Source organism: Osmerus eperlanus, chromosome 15 (genome assembly GCF_963692335.1).
Source record: "Osmerus eperlanus chromosome 15, fOsmEpe2.1, whole genome shotgun sequence".
Lineage (NCBI taxonomy): Eukaryota > Metazoa > Chordata > Actinopteri > Osmeriformes > Osmeridae > Osmerus > Osmerus eperlanus.
In genome coordinates, this window is record NC_085032.1 from 11701117 (window position 1) to 11721017 (window position 19901).

At 45.3% G+C, this 19901-nt stretch overlaps 1 protein-coding gene and 1 long non-coding RNA gene across 2 annotated transcripts; both read left to right on the top strand.

Annotated features, from left to right (window-relative positions):
- Positions 1-253: 253 nt before the first annotated feature.
- Positions 254-1329, top strand: LOC134034920 (B-type lectin plumieribetin-like). The gene is made up of 3 exons (XM_062479628.1): positions 254-441; positions 620-713; positions 927-1329. Exons 2-3 carry the CDS (start codon positions 624-626, stop codon positions 1194-1196), a joined length of 360 nt encoding a protein of 119 aa, XP_062335612.1. The 5' UTR covers positions 254-441; positions 620-623; the 3' UTR covers positions 1197-1329.
- Positions 1330-4294: 2965 nt separating this feature from the next.
- Positions 4295-19894, top strand: LOC134034813 (uncharacterized). The gene is made up of 3 exons (XR_009932279.1): positions 4295-4970; positions 6142-6191; positions 19865-19894. It is a non-coding gene; the product is annotated as an uncharacterized LOC134034813 (long non-coding RNA).
- Positions 19895-19901: the final 7 nt, after the last annotated feature.

Below are 19901 nucleotides of genomic sequence, written 5' to 3' on the forward strand. Positions count from 1 at the left end.
TAGTTTTAGGGTTGATTGAAGTCCATACATGACCTCATGGTCCAGCTTCCAGCATTTCTTTTTCATTTGAGGTGATTATAATCTTTGATCATGTGTTGAAGAAAATATCTCTGAAATGTCTCGGACACAGTTTCTCTCAGACAAACCATGTGCTACCAATAAACATAATTACAATTTACACATCTTTGAAGCGCTATCCAAACATTTTAGTGCTTTTTTCATAGCCATGGTTCCAAATTACATTAGCCTGGGTGTACTCCTCCAAATTTCTTCTCTGTAGACTTGTGTGTAACATATTTGATTATAGCTTTACAGAGAGAGTGTTCTACATCTCAGTGGTCTTTTCTTTGGCTGCTGGCTATATAAGCTGACTGAGTCTGAATGAAGGACACTTCACCCAGAACTCCAGATTCTTCAGGCTCTCCAAGTCCACTCCAGCCTGTGAGTATGTTGTTAGTCTCATGCTGTTACTCCCTCTCACATGCTCTGTCTTTTTATCTTTCTCTGTCCCTTCTCTTATAGAAGCTAAGTGTAAGTGTATCTAGGTGTAAATGTTTTTTTTGCAGTGTCCTGTGTGACCCTTAATGTAACCAACCACTTTTGATTTTTTTCTTCACAGAACCATGAGCAGAAACTACATGTCCAAGTTCGATGAGCTCCGCAAGGGAGACTACATCATGTCCAACAACCATGAGTGGAAGGCTGTCTTCCAGGTGGGCGCCTGGGACAACAACTGAACTATTTTTGAAACTGCCTTTTCAGAATCACAATGAAACCAACCTTGTGAAATAGTTCAGTTCTGCTGGACTGTTTGTGTGCTCTTGAATCAAGTTTGACCATTAACCCTCTCTCTATTTCTCTCCTTCTCTCTTTTCATCTCTTTCTCTCTCCCCCTCCCGCCCTCTCTCCTTGTTTTATGCATCCAGGAGGACGGTAATTTCATCATCTACGGCTGGAAGTCCATGTGGAACTCAGACACCGCCGGCCAGCGCGACGCCTGGCGCCTGTGCATGCAGGACGACTGCAACCTGGTGATGTACAAGAGGGACAACAAGATGATGTGGCAGACAAAGAGCCAGGCCTCCGGGGGCTTCAAGATGTGTCACCTGCACCTGCGCAATGACGGGACCATGGTGGTGGAGAGGGACGGAGAGGAGGTGTGGTCCTCCGCCCAGTCGAAGGGCTTCAAGAACTAAGCCCGCTCAGCTCTGCTTAGGGAAGCAGCACTTACACCTAAAGTAACGGTTTTTCCATCACTGCATCATATATAACTGTTATTTAACTGTTTCTCCCTTGACTTCTGTTCAATAAAGAGCATTACAAACCTGAGTTTGCGTCTTGCTGCTTCTTTCACTTCTTTGATAATCAGCCTAAGAAGTACTTCTTAGGCAACAGGAGATAGTTGACATCCACAATCAGGTTCCCTGTTTTGAATATGGAATAAACAGTGGTTTTAAGGGGGACGGAGTTAAGAGGTTATGGAGCCAATCCGAAAAATTATTCATAAATAATCAAGATCAGGAGATACCTGTCTGAGCATTCCACCCAGCTGCTAGTCCAAGCATGAGTCCTCTCCAAATTGGACTACTGCAACTCGCTGCTCGCCGGTCTCCCAGCATGCGCAACCTGCCCCCTCCAAGGGATTCAGAACGCAGCAGCCTGCCTGGTCTTCAATCTACCCAGACGCTCCCATGTTACCCTGCTCCTCATCTCCCTCCACTGGCTTCCCATCACGGCCCGTATTAGATTCAAGACTCTGGTTCTGACCTTCCGAGCGGTGAACGGGACTGCACCCAACTACATCAAGTCTTTCCTCCAGCCTTACACCCCCACCCGCCACCTTCGGTCTTCTTCTGACAACCGTCTGGTGGTCCCACCTCTCAAGAGCGCCCGCTCCCAACCCAAGCTCTTCTCCTGTCTGGCCCCCAAAGAGACACTGGCTGTCTCCCCACCTTCAAGAAAAGGCTCAAGACGCACTTGTTCCGGGAGTGCAACGGTACTTAGGAATGATTTGCTGGAACTGATGTTAGTTTCCCCCAGAAAACAATGACTCTTATTGATGGACTTGTTGCTCCTGTTGGTTAGTTGTAACTGATTTAACTTATTGTAATCGCTGTGAATTATATTATGGTTGCTTGCTTATCTACAGGAACACTCTTGCACTTCTGAGGTTCATGTTGTTTAATTGTAACTTGTTAACTACATGCTCTTATGGTTCTTCCCACTTGCACTTATTTGCTCTTCACAATGTATGCTTCATGTTTTGGCTCCCCACAATGTTTTTGGGGCTATCTCGTTGTTCATGATCATTGACCTATGCACTTTTGTAAAGCTCTCTCTTGGAAGTCGCTTTGGATAAACGCGTCTGCTAAATGAATACATGTAAATGTAAATGTCATAGATGTGATACTTGACACGCTGAAATGATTCACCACAAAGAAAAACGTTGAGTTCACCTTTTGACATGTCGAGGGTCGAGTACGCCGCTTGCCAATCAACAGCCTCATGAGGTCAGTCTGGTCTGCAGCTCTGGTCTCGATGCGCCAGGCGCATAGCTCGTCTAGACACCCCCATTGTCTCCCACGCAGCATCTTGTGCCAAGTGTAAATCTCATTAGCGGTGTGAGGGAGAGGTAAAGCCGAGGCTCAAAAGCTCTTCTCACTCAGCTCTAAAAATAGAACAAGACGTGATTAGAAGGTTGGCAGGTGAATGTCTTATTTTGAGTTTATTTTCTGTAACGCTGCGAAATCTTAAAGGGTCAAAGGGTTGTGAGATTCCGTTTCTTACACATGTTCCAGCTTTTAGGCCTTGAACAGATATTTTAATAGGGAAGAAAAATACACCCAACAGAAACACAACAAATAAAGTTTCTTCATTTTTATATAAATTGAATGTTAGTACATTTTAACCTATTGTTTATCATATGTCTTTCAGAGTCGTGTGTTACTACCACTAGATGGCATACAAAGCTCTAGTCACTATTCCCCAGGGACTGAGCAGTCAAGGGGGTATATTGCTGTAGCTATACAGTTGTACCAATATCCTAAACCTATCATGCTTTCTTTGGGTTTGAAGAAAAGTATGGAACTATCTAAATTAATCAAATCTATTGTATTGGTTGAATCGCATTCATACTACTACTTCTTCATTGACACAACCTGACAACCACTTGCTGTTTCAGAACATAACATTATTCGCACAGTGTCAAGGGATTCATGTCGCTGAATTTGAATCTCTTAGGTTTCTGCTTGGAAGAACAGGGGAAAAAAAAACAAATTTCCAGCCCCAAACAGGCAGCATAATAAACAGTGTTGTTCCTGCCCAGAGTGGTGTCCAGTTCTCAGAATTACTGCCAACTCTGGCACTTTTACCACCATCAGTTTTCCATGACTGTTCCTTTTTCTCTCTCCCAGCCTCTTGTAAAAAGCTAAGGCCTTTTTACTTCCCCTGCACGCTGCTTCAAGTGGAATAGAGACCCAGTGTCTAAGCAAGCTTCCAGTCCAGCCCCCCACTGTAGCCTAATATAATTCATGTGGTGTGTTGAGTGTCTGTAGGCATATGATCAGTACTTGATCACAATGCTGAAAGGACTTACAGTAGGAGGAAGCACTCTGTTGCAAAGATCTGGTAATGTAGTTACAAGGTAATGTTGTAAAAGTACTTGACAGTATGTTGACCAAGCTTAGAGGCTGCTGCTTACGCAAGGTGGCTAACAAATGCAAACGCTCACACACATACACACACACACACACACACTTTAACATATACTGTATGCATGCACATGGGCACACACAGCCATGAACATTCAAACAAAGCACCCTCACACAGACACAGATAGCAGTCACCCTCTGGCCTACTTGGCTATTACTGCAGAAGAATCTCCTTCTTCTCCAGTGACGTGAACAAGGTTAAAGCTTTTTACGTGTGTGTCACATCCCTGTGTGATAGAGTGGCTGTTAACTCTTTGGAGACAGCGTATTTCTTGTATTGGTCATAACAGCTTGAGCTATGAAAAGCATGCAGGCTTGAAATGAATAATTCTCGGTTGCCATTTTGTTGAACTGCATTCAGGTCGGTGACTGACATGTCTAACTTCTATCTGACATGAAAACATCTTGTTTCAGTGACAGCTAAATACTTTCACCCCCATATACTCTGGCAAGTCTGGCACATACACTTTAGATTAGCAGGAACGCCCATCGCAATGTTATTCATAGATATCTCAAGGCTCAACAACCGTATTACGGTACAGGCAACATTGCGCAGCTGTTCTTCACTTTACGGTATCCCTCTGCGCTGGGTTGCTGGATAGGAGCCTTTGCGTTCTCAGCGAACACAATGACGCGTATTTGAGATGTTAGAAATTACTTCATTCCATAGATGGGGAAGATTAATGAAGATAGAGAGAACTGAATAGACTTATTTTAAGCCTACGTTTTTGTTTTTAATATATAGCTTTATATTCCTTCAGTTGGCTACGTGGGAATTGTAAAGGGACGCGATAACAAAAACATTTCGCAATCCATTTTACATGCAGTTGAGCGCGCGGAATAGACAGGGACAATTTCCGAATGATTCTCACTTTATTATAGGCCTACTCTTACGTCCTGCTGAAGAAGAGTATTGGTCTGATTGTCCGGTTGACATTTCAATGGTGATAAGTGGGAAAGGCATTTCTTTACAATATTTTGCTACCACTTCTCAGTGCAAGATGTTTTGATTGCCGAGGGCTAAAAGAGCAAAACGGCTGGTGTCGTGTGGAATTGTACTGTCTGCTCAGACAGCTGCAACGTCTGCAATAGAATTTGCGAGAAAAACCAACAGGGAAGAATCTTCAATTACGGAATACAATGACTATGTCCGTCCCGGAGAGGAATTCGGGGTCGGAGGGAAAGGAGGAGGAGAGCGAGGATGAGAGCGAGATCCTGGAGGAAAGCCCATGCGGACGCTGGCAAAAACGGAAAGAGCAGGTAGACAGTTTATTGCTGCTCTCTGCATAGCTTAACCTTCTGGGCAGTCATTTCCAATTTGGGATATAGGAAACGTGATATAATCTGCTTGTGACATGGATCCTATCGTAGTCTGGCTCCATTGCCAATCCGAAATATGTGATATTCATCTTATCCAAAGTGTACAATTGTAAATGCCGTATGGCAATATGTGTATGGTCTTATACATGGACAGCAGAATAACAGGTTCAGGAACCGTATGAGGATATAGGCCAGGGGATAGAAATACGACAGCTTTGTCGAACCAACGCAGGATATGAATGGTTTGGTCTACTAGGGCTATTTAACCCTTTTAATTTCCCGCCCTTCAATTGTTGAGTTTTTTTCTTCCCGGAGAAGCATTACACCTTTATCTTAGAAACACAGCTCGGTTAAATGTTGGCTTGTTGAAGCAACAAAAAGGGTGCTGACTACCGGGCGACCGTTACAGTATGGAGATTGTTATGATCTCGATATGGACCCGAAACATGCCAAACGTTTACTGTATTTTTACGACTGATACGGACATGTTTGTGATATTTAGTGTGTGACGTGATAAACGCCCAGTTCCATCTCACCTTCTGTGGGTCTTATGTCCGTAATGTTACAGCAATGCTGCTTGTCCACCACAGTATGTTGTGTTTGTGTGTTGAATGTTGATGAGAGTTTGAACAATAACTTGAAGCAGCGTTTACAGAAGAGTAAGAGATGCCATCAGTCGAGGGAGTGCTGTACAATGTGATAAGGGCGTTAAACGGTTTTAAGGTTATCTTTATTCTACACATGGAGCCACTACGGCAACTTTAATCAGCTGACCTCACTGTCAGACACAGGATCATTCTTATGGCATACACGTTGACCAGCTGCAGAGATGGTTGATCGCTTGCACTCACACACACACAAATTATCAGCACCAGCACGGCCCCTCCCAGTGTTTTTCCAATCATTGATTACCCATCAGTGTGTTTTGTTGTTTCTGGGTCACCTCCCCATCCCTCACACACACACATACACACAAACACAAAGTCTGTGACATGCAACACTGTCCACATGGCAGTATTACTTACTCTACAAATGTTACAGTTGATAGGGGTTTCATTCATGTCTCACCTACTAGCCAACTCATTCACACACTGGTGTCTTACCCTCCCAGCTGCCTGGACTCTGGCTGTGCCCTGTACAGCAGATGTACTATGGTTGTAAGTAACACACCCTCGTTTAGTGTTGTTTAAATATATAACTAGTACTTAGCAACATTAGAAAACAACGTGATTTCACTGTTTACATGCTGCATTGCCCCTCTGCTCTTTGCCTGTTCCTGCACTGCAAGTGTTTGTGACTTCCCATGAGCAAACCATGATCAGTTATATATTAGATAGCTAAGTCACCAGAGGAAAGTTTAAAATAGATTATTGGGTTTCTTTTATGTAGCTCTGCCTGTAAACAAATCTCCATGGATAGAGAGCTAGTCACGTGGTAGGCACATGTTATGGTTGGTACTCTGGCTGTAATAACAGTGGGTGTGTTGGATTACGTAATGCCGTTTCCTGAAGAGTTGGTTGGCCCCTATTAACCTACCACAGTCATCAAACACTGCATTGATTTCACTCAGCTTGCTGCATGCTGGCCTGTTGAAGCTGTGCTACGACACTTTTACATGGGGCCCATATGCCGTCTGTTGTTGGCTACGGCAGCTCAAATCAGGGTTTTTCTTTTTCATTGACATCAGCATGAAGGCAAAAAGTTCAAACAAGATGTCAGGGCTAAAGACCTTTCTCAATGTCGTAAGAGGACAGAGGAAATTTTGTGTCCGTCAAAGCCGAGATCGATACTGTGTGTTGAAGGGATGGATGAAGTCACCCCCTTCCTCTTTGGCCTTTTCCGACCTCAGCCAATCAATTGCGCTGTTGTCGAGTGACAGACAACTGATGTTTCTCATTTAACAGCAAAAGGGCTTTATCTGTGGCTTGCCTTGTGTAGCTCTCTCTTTCAGCTCATTGTATCTTTGCTGCCCTCTGGCTTCCTGGATGAAACCTCTCTTGCTCATTTCATACTGCGTCCTCACCCCAAACCTAAGCCGGGACTCAACGACTCAGCAACTCATCTCCATTGCCAGTGATTACACAGCTATATCCTTGATGAATCACTGGGGGATTGCGGAGTTTTGTTCCTGCCTGTCGCTTGGGTTTGCACACACAGGAGAAACCCAGAGCACATGACAAAGACGATGTCTTTGGCTGTCCCAATCCCCCCCCCCCCCCCCCCCCTCCAAAACAACACATCTTGCCTCATCTGTAAATGTTGAAATCCTGACTTCCAGGTCAAACTAGTTCTTTGCTCTTCCATCGACACCATTAGCAGGGAAAGACTACTTGTGCAGTCTTGGTGGCTGTGCCCTTTATAGTGTTCTCTCGCCAAGTCAAGGCCTGTGCCTTGGACTAGCATGTCTAATGAGAGAGACAGAGGGAGAGAGAAAGTCAAACACACACACAGAGTGAGAAAGCTGTATCTGTATCCAGGCAGGCGGTACTACCACAGGACGGAGGAGGACTGCATGAGGACAGAATGGAATAGGCCTCTCGATGACAGAGCTTCCAAACCCCCTCTGGCTTGAACCCCCCTGAGCTGATGACCCCTCCCCTCCCCACCCTGCAATCTGGAGAGGAAGCCATTAGCAGTCACATGCTGGATGTGTGGGTCGACACTCAAGAGATGTTGGAGCTGCATCTTGCCTGCATCCATTTATGCATTGTCATGTTGGGGGGGTAGATTGGAACGCTGTGATGGATTATCTCAGAGGGAATCTGTCTAAGCAGAGGAATGAGTGAGTCTGATGACTGACACACATATTCTATTTTCTCTGCGAAGGCGAGTTACCCAGAGTTCAATTCAGGTGTCAGTGCTCGCAGGGACCTGGGATTGACTTTGAGTATGCATTTCTCCATGGCAACTTCTGATTCTGTCGTCAAGCAGGTTTTGATGTCATTTAGTTGTATAAGGCGAGAGATTAAGTGCATTTTACCAATCAGGAGCAAAATGGCTTACATCATTTTACTTCACAGTTTCTAAGATAGTAGAACGTTAATTACTATCATTAATATTTCATGAACATGTAATCATGTACTAGATCGTTTGAACACTTTATTATCTAGAATCATATCTGCAGGTTCCAATCAGGAGTTGAAGTGTAACATTTCACTACAGTATGTTTACACATTGATGCTGACTTCTGTCCATGGGTTACGTCCTCAAGTCGTCAGGACAAACGTCAGGGTCAAAGCCACAGGTATGGCCGTCGCTGTAAACCCTTGTGATGTCACGGCTGGCAGTAAGTGCTGCCTCGCTTCAGGGGATCTTTCTAAGGATCGACAAATTCCTGATGACACAGGCCCGCTGACCTCGCTCTGCCTGGCCGTCAGACTGGGACAGCTGCACCACTGGAATGACACCTGCTCAGATTTCTTCCCGAGGGGAAACGGGGAGAAGCGCAGGCCATCGCCTCCATACTCCTGTTAATGTAGTTGCACGTCCTGTCCTGCCCGGGGCCAGCAGGGCCCCCTGTCAGCCTCGTGTCTGCATGCAGTGCTTATGCAGAAGCACTCAGCAGGAAGAAGTCTGCTGAAGTTTGATCTGACAATCCTTGACTGTTTGTATTTCAGGGTGTTACTGTAAGCGTGGCCCGAGGTTTAAGATGATTGAATTACATTGCCACATTAGAAAATCTGCTGGGCTGCCCGATTCTGGAAATTGGTAGAAACCTTTTTTTTTGTTGGTGCATTTGACATTTGAATTAGAAAAGTAGAGAAGGAGAACAGGGCAGCTGGAAGCTGAACAGAATTCTAGCGGCTAGAATGAAGAAGATCATGTACAGTATGTGAAGGCCCATGGGTTTATATTCATATCATAACTGCCTGTGGTGTGTGTTGGCTTTGAATGATAAATGTTAAATTATTATCTCTGTGTTGACAGGATATTTCTCATATAGACTTATGGTCAGTGTGTGTGTGTGTGTGTGTGTGTGTGTGTGTGTGTGTGTGTGTGTGTGTGTGTGTGTGTGTGTGTGTGTGTGTGTGTGTGTGTGTGTGTGCGTGTGTGTGTGTGTAAGGGGATCACTAATTCCCGTTCTTGCCTCCCATGTACCACAAGATTTATGAATGGTTTTATCTCACTGTGGCGGAGGTGTGTTATACTAGTATCCGAGTATCCGAGCGGTTCAGACAGATATCTGATCACCCCTCGCATGCTACAACTGGTGCAGGACAGAATGTGTGTGTGTTATATGTCAGACCTGGTTCAATTATAGACATCAATCACATGAAAGCATTTAAAATTCCTTGAGGTGCATTTGACTTGCTTCACAGTTGGCACACAGATCAAATATGAACCATCCAGTATTGTCCTGTTCATATTATGAAACTGACCTGTGCGTGATGTGTTTTATGGCCCTATTTTTATGAGGCAATTTCAGCTGTGCACTTCCCAGCTCCAGGTGACCCTCTCACCTCCCCATTGATGCTGTTCTGCTGTATATGCAACCCCACAGAAGTGTGTAACCTGGAAACATGCACATGGCTTTGACCAGTTTCAGGGATGTTGACCACCACTGTAGGTTAGCCTCGGGCTGTGAGTCTTCCAGCAGGTACAGGGAATCAGGCTGTAGTCTAATACCAACACTGGCCCATGTCCATAATGGGCCTGTCATGGTCCTTGGGTTTTCCTGGGGGTGCTGTTTCTGCGAGAGAGACAGAGAGAAAGAGAGACAGAGAGAGAGAGAGAGAGAGAGACAGAGAGAGAGAGAGAGAGAGAGAGTGGGAAAAAGAGAAAGAGAGAGCGTGGGTGTGTTTGTGCGTAAGTGAGAGTCAAGAGAAAATAGAGAAGAAGTAGAGAGACAAATGGTAAAATAGAGAGAGAGAGCAGAGAAAGATAGAAAGAGAGAAGGAGAGATAATAAGTAATCCTCATGGGTTAAGATGTGTGTTTTTGTCAGGTGCACAAGTGTGGTTTTTGTTGCCAGGACACAACATGAAGCCGTCTCTGTGGCGTCGGCTGAGCCAACCAGATGGCCTTCAGAACACACTATTATGGGATGTCATTAACCATTACCCACCTCCCTGTCTCACCCATGCTGCTGATTAAATTGCCTTTCCTATCTGATCAAGGTCATGCTCACTGGATCTGAAGAAGGTTCAAATTATAGCTGTTCTCTTCAGTCCTTTGGTAGGTGATGAGTGTGTGGTTGCGGTTGTCTTGAGGCCTCAAAAGAGTCCATTAAGTTGTTGACCACATGGCTTCTGTGGATCTGGTGAAATCGTATTGAAAGTGAAATATGAGAGGGCAGCATCCATTGATGAACCTCCCCCCCCCCCCCACTCCCAGGCATCAGATGTGATGTTGGGGGAGGGGGAACTACCTGTCCTGCCAGCGTTTCCATCATTGCCTCTGTGTAAGGGATCTGCAACCCCCTCTGGGCTGCGGGGGCATGGAAAGGTATCCTCTAGAAATGGCCGACACGTTGCATGTCACAGGGCTGTCAGGGGAGCGCGTATCACATGCCAACCCTGTCGCCCCCGGATACGCACTAGTCTGAGAGCATTGTGACTGTTAGTAAAACCTCAGAGTCATCCTTTGACTCAGCTGACTGTCTTTCACTGTGATTTTTTAAGGCTATTGTTTTGCATTCATCTTTTCCTTTTTTTTCCTTTGCTTGCAACAGTTGGCTTCATTCCAGACATCAGGGTAACCATACAGTATACCTAAGTTTTGAATACTGTGCTTTCAGGATTTGCATAATTTAACTTGGCTAATGCTGCTACTTATCCATGCCTACTTTGTCAATGCTTCCTGGCATTCTCTCTTTTACCGGTTGCGATTAAATACTAATATCTTCATCACATTCCATGTCAGACTATGTTTCTATGAATAAAAGCTGATTTTAGATAATCCTTGCAAGTATTATCTTCTGTATTATTATCTGGAAGACATTTCAAAAGGCCCCAAAGCAAAGTAAAACAGAAGTGTTCAAACCAATTTAATCTCCTTGGTTGAGACCCCGGTGGTTGACTTCCTTCCCCTCACCCAGGGTGGACGTAGCAGGGGTTGGAAAGGATTAAAGGTCCTGAGAATGTCGTGACCTCCACCTCCTCCGCGGCGGGCCACCTTGGATTTTGAAGTTTGACTTGATTTGGGGATGGTTGTGAAAACATAGACCCAGAATAAACCCCCCACAATGGAACACAACAGAAATGTGCTTGCGGTCACTTAAACAAATTAATGATCCATGTCACTGGTATGAGAGGGGAAACTGAGTGATCTTAATCCATCAAGCCAGGGGGATTAAATGATTCCTGTCATAATGGTCTCTTCTGGACTAGTACCAACTGGGCCTAGATCTGGTCAAATGCTCCACAATCTTAAGAGGGACCTGGGCCGCATGGATCACGTGGCTGAGCGGTTAGGGAGTCAGGCTCTTAATCAGAAGGTTTCCGGTTCGATTCCAGGCCGTGCAAGATGACGTGTCCTTGGGCAAGGTACCTGTACTTATTGTAAGTCGCTGTGGATAAGAGCGTCTGGTAAATGTAAATCACTAGGAAACCTATCAATACCTCTGTCTGCCCTCAGACGTTTCTTTTATGTTTGTTAGCACAGAACACGACAACCCCCCCACTCCCCCTATCATGAAACGACTGCCGTCCTCCATGCACAGGGGATTAGAAGAGATTAATATTCAAATTTAAATCTTTTATTGGTTGCCGTGGCCAGGACGACAGGAAGTCTGAGCAGGTCATTTGCATGCAGGAAGTGGAGGGAACGTGATGTGACACCTAAAAAACAGAGAGATGCTTTAGAAATGAAACAGAAAGTCTGTTTGCAGTCTGAATGGCTTTCTACGTAGCGATAACGCGTATGAATAAAAACATCCTACAGGCCTAGTGCTGAATCACCCCCCCTGCCTCCCCCCCACCTCCCCAGCTTCACCCCCCAGGGCTGTAGTCCTTTCAGACGCTGTTATCCATCTTTGTCTTCTATTATTCAACTAATGGAAGCTCAAAGCATCTCTCTCACTATCTGAAGGGGTGTGGTGCCGGCATTTAAATGCAGAGCTGACTATGCCAAAGACCTCTAGACTCCTGGGTGAAGGGGGGGGGGGCAGCTCTGTCTGTCACTCAGAGAGTGTTTAGCTGCCCCCCCTCCCCCACAGGGAGAGAGCGGTCAGCTTCCCCCCCCCCCACACACACACACACAGGAAGGAAGGGGGTTGAACGGATACCCAGTACCACACTGCCAATGAACACACATGCTCGCTCTGCAACTTTCTATCTTTCAACTTTTCAACTCTCTCTTTTGTACACCTCCACCTCTCTCTCTCTTTTAGAGTCTTTCTGTCTCTGTCAATTTCTCTCTTTCTCTATCCTGTTTGTCTCTTTGTCTCTCCATCTCTCCATGGGGTCATCTTAATGAGCTTCAGGACGAGCCACTAATTACAACTGTAGAAAAAGAACAGTAGATCTTAGGAACTTTGCCCTTCAGCCTGACAACTGCTTACTCAAACGCAATCAGTCCACTGGTAAGATACTATGGTTTACACACTGTCCTATTGTTTGCTTTTTCCTGGCTCTGAAATAAGGCAGAGATGTGAGATGAAGTGCATGAAACCCGGATCGAGCTCTTAAAGTAACTGGCCTTTGCATCACATATTGAAACTGGGCCTCTGCTGAGCTTGCCTGTGCTCTGCACCTATGCCAGGTCTCTGGTTTTCATGTTACCCCAAGTAACCCCTCTTGGCCACTGGTTATGATGCACGCTGGTAACCTGTGGGTTCTGTGCTTTAAAGATAGGAATTGAGTGATCCAAAAAGCAGCTATTACTGGTCTTTATAGAGAACTTTAATACAGGAGTGCTTCCAACCAGTCCTTACAAGTCCTTTCAGGAACACAGACAGATGTTTCTAAAGAATGGGACAGGTGCCAGAATAAGGTCAGCCTGAACACATATCCTAAAACACATACTGGCTTCATAAACTCGACTTTATCTTTCTTTAATGTTGCATATACATTCTTAATGTAATTTTTGTAGGCAGTACCTACTTTTCTACATTTATCCATGTTAGTCTTATTTCAGAGGTATCTCAACTCTCAGTATCAAGTAGCACATGTTGCTCCTGGGAAGAGGAGGAGGAGGCGGCTGGCTTTGGGCCGATGGGTTGGGGTCGAGTAATGTAAGTGTTGCTGGTGAAATTGGACAACAGCTCTACAAAGTATGATATATGCAGTAGCAAATATGATGTGGTAATCCCTCCAACGTGTCCCTGTCTAAGTGTCCCCACACTATAGAGCCATATGGGAGCCTGGCCTGGAAGGAAACCCCCTCTAAATGGAGGTTTGTTGGTGTGTGGGGGAGGGGTCGAGCTTGTTACGCGAGACTTACCCCAGCAGGAGAGGTGGGGCGGGGGGGGGGCAGGGGGACACACCTCCTTTCACCTCCATTTTAGAAGCGCAATGATGAGGAGCAGAGAATGCTGTCCACTTTCCCCTCTCACATGCCTTGTTTTAAGTGTCTCACTTCACCTCGGGTACTAATATTGTTCACATGGGCCCCGTTTAAAGACAATCTGTACTTCTTCCTCTTCTTAAAAGTAGTCTAATCTCTGATCTTGACATCATTTGATAGTAAAACTCGTGCTTCTCAACATAGTTACTTGTGACGCATCTACTCATACCTTATTAGTTCCTTCTTTAAGGAAGACAGAAAGGAAGAATGCAGTGTAGTGCCGAATAATTTAATACATTGAATTAGCAATTATCTAATGTAATCAAGCTGTTATTGTTGCACTGTCTTTAATTAATTAAATGGCCTGCAAGGAATGACAATCATGGATCCGGGGTCAAGCCTGTGTTATGATAAGGCTCTTTGTTAGTTATTATGTTGATAAAGTATATACAGTACTTTGCAAAATAAACGTTCTCTCCTTTAATTCTCTCTTCTCCAGTCATGAGAGGCAAATAAATGTTCTTATCAACTATTGTCTCAACTGTAGAGGTTGACCCTGAGAAAGAGGCAGGGTTGATAGTAAGCTGTATCAGACAGCTGCAAAGTGCTGAGCCTTTTACTGTTGTGTGTTGGTTTGTATGTGCTTAAGAGGGAGTGGGGAAAAGCACATAAAGGTTACTGAATTAGAGAAGAAAAACACACAAACTGTACACACACTCAATCACATGGGTTAACCTAAGTGCACACTCCCCCACTAACTCACACTCATTTTCTCAGACTGACTCAGTGTTAAAAAAAGGCGTGTGACAACAGGCACGCACGCACAAACACACACACTCACACCCACTCATTCCCTCCCCCTATACACACTCACACACACTTAGATTATATATTCGCACACATTCCTCTGGAGTTGAAGGTGAGATCAAAGACTGGATTCTCTAAGAGAAACAAACAGGGTGACTTTCCTCACATGCTCTTGAGGCTGTTCACAACTCATAGTTCATGCGTATCACACTAGTAAGGGTGATTTTTGACCCGTACAGCAAACGTGATTTACAGTTTTAGAGATCCTTGTCCCTGTGAGACAGGGAACATGTGGCTTAGTGACAGAAGACAGACACAGGAAGAAGAACAATGAAGCCAGTGTCGTCGGATTACGCTGGTGGAGACAGAAACACCACAGCACTGGACAGACAGGGAAGAGACTGATGGCTCTTTAAACCAGAGAATCATTTAATACAACAAGTGGGTTTCATGGAGTTACATTTGAATTGAATGGAGAATAAGTGTATTTTATATATTATTTTGAAGGCTGCCTGGTAAGCTCTCTGCCCAGATTAGAGATTGAGCTCAAGGTGGCTAAGACCAAACATTCTTAAGGTTGGGTTGTTGTTTTCAAAAGTGGACAGAGAAAGTCCTGTCTATGATTACATCAAAAAGAGTTGTTGAAGAGTTGGATGGATATAGTCCTTCTTTACCAGACTCTCAGAGAAGAGTCATCCAAAAAAGTCTTAGAGGAATCATTCTCTCCAGCTCCCTCCTTTGAGTTTCATATCCAGCGGTTCTTTGTTTCGGTACCGAGCTACAGAGCACTGGGATCAGGACCCCACCGCCGCCCCCCCTCCCCCCGTCCCCCACCACCTCCCCCCGTCCCCCACCACCTCCCCCCGTCCCCCACCGCCGCCCCCCCTCCCCCCGTCCCCCACCACTACCCCCCCCTGCTGCTTGTATCTGGATCTTGCATTCCTGTGTGTAAAGAGCTTGACTGGCCTCAGAGAAAATGAAGAAGTGAGACCTGATGAAGGCTAATCTTTGTAATATCTAATCACGAAGGAGTGAAGGTCCATTAGAAAATTCCGCTCTGACCTTGTTTGTCCACTGGAAGAGCTTTAGACTGGTTTGTTTTGGAAAAAGGATTGAATAGCTGGAATCTTAAGAAAAAAAAATGAAAACAAGATGAGGTCAGGCCTGAAATGAGCAAACACTGACCCTACATCAAAGTTATTCACAAGATTCATATACATTTTGAAGGCAGTTTACAGACAGACAAGGCCGACAAAGACACACGAAGAAACGTTACGTAATAGTTGGCCAATCCAATGCTCATCCTGAAACCTTTTAAGATAATGGGGTCATATCTCTTCACAGACGTCTGTTCATCTGCTGGGATTGTTTTACAACCTCGCATGCTGTATTGTCCCCACCTACCCACCGCGTACTGTTTAATCTGCAGTGTTTCCGATCCTAGCACCTCAGGGAGACGGGGCATGGAGCCAGCACATACCAAGTCATTTACATAGCCTGGCTGTACGACTGCATAAATATTGCGCAACGTACAACAGATCTCTTCAGGCTAGGCACCAGAGGCTTTATCAGTGATTTACAGTATGTGACGCTGACGGCAGCAGCAGCGGTAGGGGGCACCTGATCTACAGTGAGGCTGATCATCAGGGAATGTGATGTGGTGTGGGAGCAGGCCGAGAGGAGGCGAGACAACCAAGGTAGCAGACTAGGGTCTTTGTTAGTGCCAGGCTAGGACTCACACATTGTATCCCACCAGACAAAGACACTCTCTCTTGTATTCGTTCTTTCACAGTGATGCTACAGAGACGACCGTGTAGGTCGATGAGCTGCCTCTGCGACGTCACCCTCCTTCGCTCCTCTCTCTTTCGGTCTCTCTATCCTTAGTCTCTCTGTCTGTTTCTCGCTCTCCCTCTATCCTTTCTCTCTCTATTTCTCTCACTCTCTCTCTCTCCTTTGTTTTGCTCTCTCCTTCATCTCCCTCCTCCCTTTCCTTTCGCCGTCTGCCTTACTCATCCGTCTGTCTCCGGACCCTCTCACAGTGAACAGGCATTCTGGCCCTGTGCCATCGAATGGGACAAGGATCTCTTCCCAGTACATTGATGTACTGATAATTGAGATATCGTTATTTTCCCAGAAATGCTTCTGTAATCTTATCTTCAGGGGAGTCATGCATATTCAGTCATCTCCCCTTGTATTATTTGAATCTAAGGTTATATAACGTGTCCTGTCCTAAACTGTAAACAAGCTGACCCCTTACCTAAATGGATGCCGGATAAAGCACTGTTTAAAGCCCAGTTGCGATTCTCACCCTGTCTTCAACCCGGCCAGCCTCATTTGCAAACATTGGTGTCACCAAGGTGACGGGCAATGCCAGTGAATTATGGGTAATCTGTGTTGATCAGCCGGGCTCAGACAGGATCCGGTAGAAAGTCTCACGCCACATTTACCTGAGCTGCTCACACACAGTGGATCTGTGGATCTAGAAGAGGGAAAAACTAGGTGGATAGACACTGCCAGCCAGCCCTGCTAGCTACCGCTGCTGCTACCTAGATAGCCCTGCTTGCAAAGACAGCAGGCAGTTGGTGTTGGTCTTTTATGTCATTACCCTTATCCTCATTATCATCACGACCAAAACCTTTATATGTCTTTGGATTCATTTGTTATTTTTCTATCAAATCAAACGATATGAGAAAGCTAAGATTCAATTTCTTCTTGGTACTCATAGAGTACAGGATATGATGCAACTATTCCTAGAAATCTCAACCCACAAGGGATATTTCAGGAGTTGCGACATATAATTTCAGGATATCTTTTTCTTGTGAGTAAAAACATGCCATAAAACCAAGTTGTAAAACCCCTTTGCTTGCATAATAGAATCTCTGTGGGCATTCAAAAACCTCAAAATCCAGAGAGTTACCTCAGGTTAACTCCGTCAGTAATCTATCTTCACTCCTAAACAGAACACATCTGAATAGAGTTGGGTTTGTTATAACATGAGGACCAAATATTCTACTTCCCCCACCCTGACCCCACCTCCTCGGCACAACCAATGAGAGTGCTGTGTTGCCACAGTTTGTTTACTGGTTCCTGTAGAACCATGACATAACACCAGTCCAGACCCTGTTAGATCCTCAGGAAGTCTAGTCCGCCCGGCAACAGGGGGTTGCTGTTATTTGCTCACAGCATTCTCGAGAAAATAAACAACCACTGAAACATGGAGTCTGGGGAAGGCCACGAAACCCTTCTCCCTCCTCTGTCTGCCCGTCGGTCTGCACATCTGTCTGTTGCTGGTGTCAGAATGTCAGACCATTGTGTTCCTGGCCTATAATACCCACAATCAGATTATAATCTTTGAGTGAGCAGAAAAAAACAGATTATATGTCATCTCATGCTCTACATGATCAAGGCCCCTCCCACACTCCGGATGAGATTGGCTCATCCGGAGTGTGGGACAGAGCTTCGGGTGTTTAGATGGGCCTATATTTCAGTTCTTGGGAAAGATTTGGTATGAAGTTTAAATCCTACATTAGGTAATGAAGCTGGCTGTCCAGTGAAAAAAACAGTGATATTAATAGCATGTTGTGTGGTCAGTCACACACTCACACACAGCTCCCCCCCCCCCTCTCTCTCTGTCTTTCTAACAGCGTAGTCCCTGGAAGTTTGGCTCAGGTTCTAGAGGAATGGTTTTCACCATGTGCCAATCGCCCACTCCTCCTGACCAGAGAGTTGTACTGGGTGGGAAGAACTGGAGCCAAGCCCATCTGGCAGAAGGCCAGTGGGACAGGAGCTGTTGTCATATGTGCCTTGTTTAATAGGACAGGAGCAGGGTTCCTAGGTTCATTTACTCATATTATCCCTGTACAAGATTGGAAAAGGAAACCTTTGTGAATCCTTGATTAACCTGATGTCTTCTGTTGTTGTGGAATCAATGAAAATATGTTGTTTTTTGCTGGTTGGACCCTGTTAACTACACATGATGTGCCCTAACCTCCACCCATAGGCTCTCAATGAATGCCTTTCATTGTATGGAGAGAAGTAAACAACCATTAGTAAAGTAAAGAAGCATTTGCCACTGTGAAAACATAAACAGCACTTAGAACACATGCCAAGAGAACAGAGACAAGGCTTTAGGTAGCTGAGAGTGAAGGAGCTTCCCTCTGGACTAAAGATAGAGAGACATAATGGAGAGAGACTCTGTTAGGTTGAAGACAGGTAATTGCATCCAGGAGGTTAAATAATGTTAGAGTAAAGATGTGTTGCAGCCTGTCACAAAAACATGGCTTTGTAACCACGGCAACAACCCTCCTGCTTCGTAAAAAGCCATTCCTTTCTTGTTGAAACACTGTTGTATCATACAGTATACTGTAACTTGTGTTTTCATGTGATCTACTGTAGGGGAATGCTACAGATTTAGTTTGTGCCATTGCGACATGATACAGTTGAAATGTAATTCTCTACGAATGGTATTCAAACTGCCTCCCTGCGTCTGTCAGGAACAGGTTTGTCCTGATTTGTTTGCAGGCAAGGCCTTTGTGACCTATAGCTCACGAAAGTATGTGTTAAGTGAGCATCAGGTAAAAGGGCTTGAAGTGTGTATTTGTGTGTGTGCATTTGTGTGTGTGTTTGTGTGTGTGTATGATGAGCGGCCCTATCTGACTGTCTGTTCTGGAACTGTTTTGTTCTGTGGGACTGTGCTGTTCTGTTCTAGGTTCATGCGTGCTCATGTGAAGCGTATGTAATAGAGCCCAGGGCTGCCTCTGACTGCCAGAACACAGACCCAGACACAAACAGTACATCTCCCCATCTGACCCAGCCTGGCTCGTTCCCTGAGTCACTGTCCTCAAAATCTCATGGCACATACTCATTCACCTCTCTCTCTCTCTCTCTCTCTCTCTCTCTCTCTCTCTCTCTCTCTCTCTCTCTCTCTCTCTCTCTCTCTCTCTCTGTCTCTCTCTCTTCCCTCCCTCTCTATCTCTCCCCCCCCTCCCTCTCTCTCTCATTCCCTAAATCTCTTGCTTTCCTCATTATCTCAAGCTCTCTCAATGTCTCTCACTCTCCCTCTTTTCCAAATCCCCCATTCATAGTCTCTCCCCTCCCCCCATCTCCCCCTCCTCCCCCCTCCTCTTTTTAATCCATCTCTCTGTGCTCCAGCGGTATCTCTGATCCGAGCCCCTTGTGTGTTTTTACATCATCATGTTACAGATGGTCACATTGCTTTTTAATGGCGGTTAATATGCCGTCAATGCTAAGGAGTTGTATATTTTCTTTCATCTCCACTGATCCTGTTTACATAAAACCCTGTTCAGCCACTGCGTGGATTTATGCTGGTACTCACTGATGTTGGATTCAATGGCTTCAACATGAGACAGATGTGCCTTACCCGGTCTCATTAATATAGATCTTCTCGAGAGACACCGTCGCCAGCGAGGTGTGTTATGTGTGACTGCCTTTCGAAACCGCTAAGTGATTCATCATAGCAGCTATACTTGCAGATGATGCCTAGAACAAGCCACCGGTCGTAGATACTTATTCATTCACCTATGAGGAGGCTCACGTGGGGGTTTGTCTCTCTCTGCAGGTCAGTCAGGGGTAATGTCCCAGGTGTGGAGAGCGGCTGGCC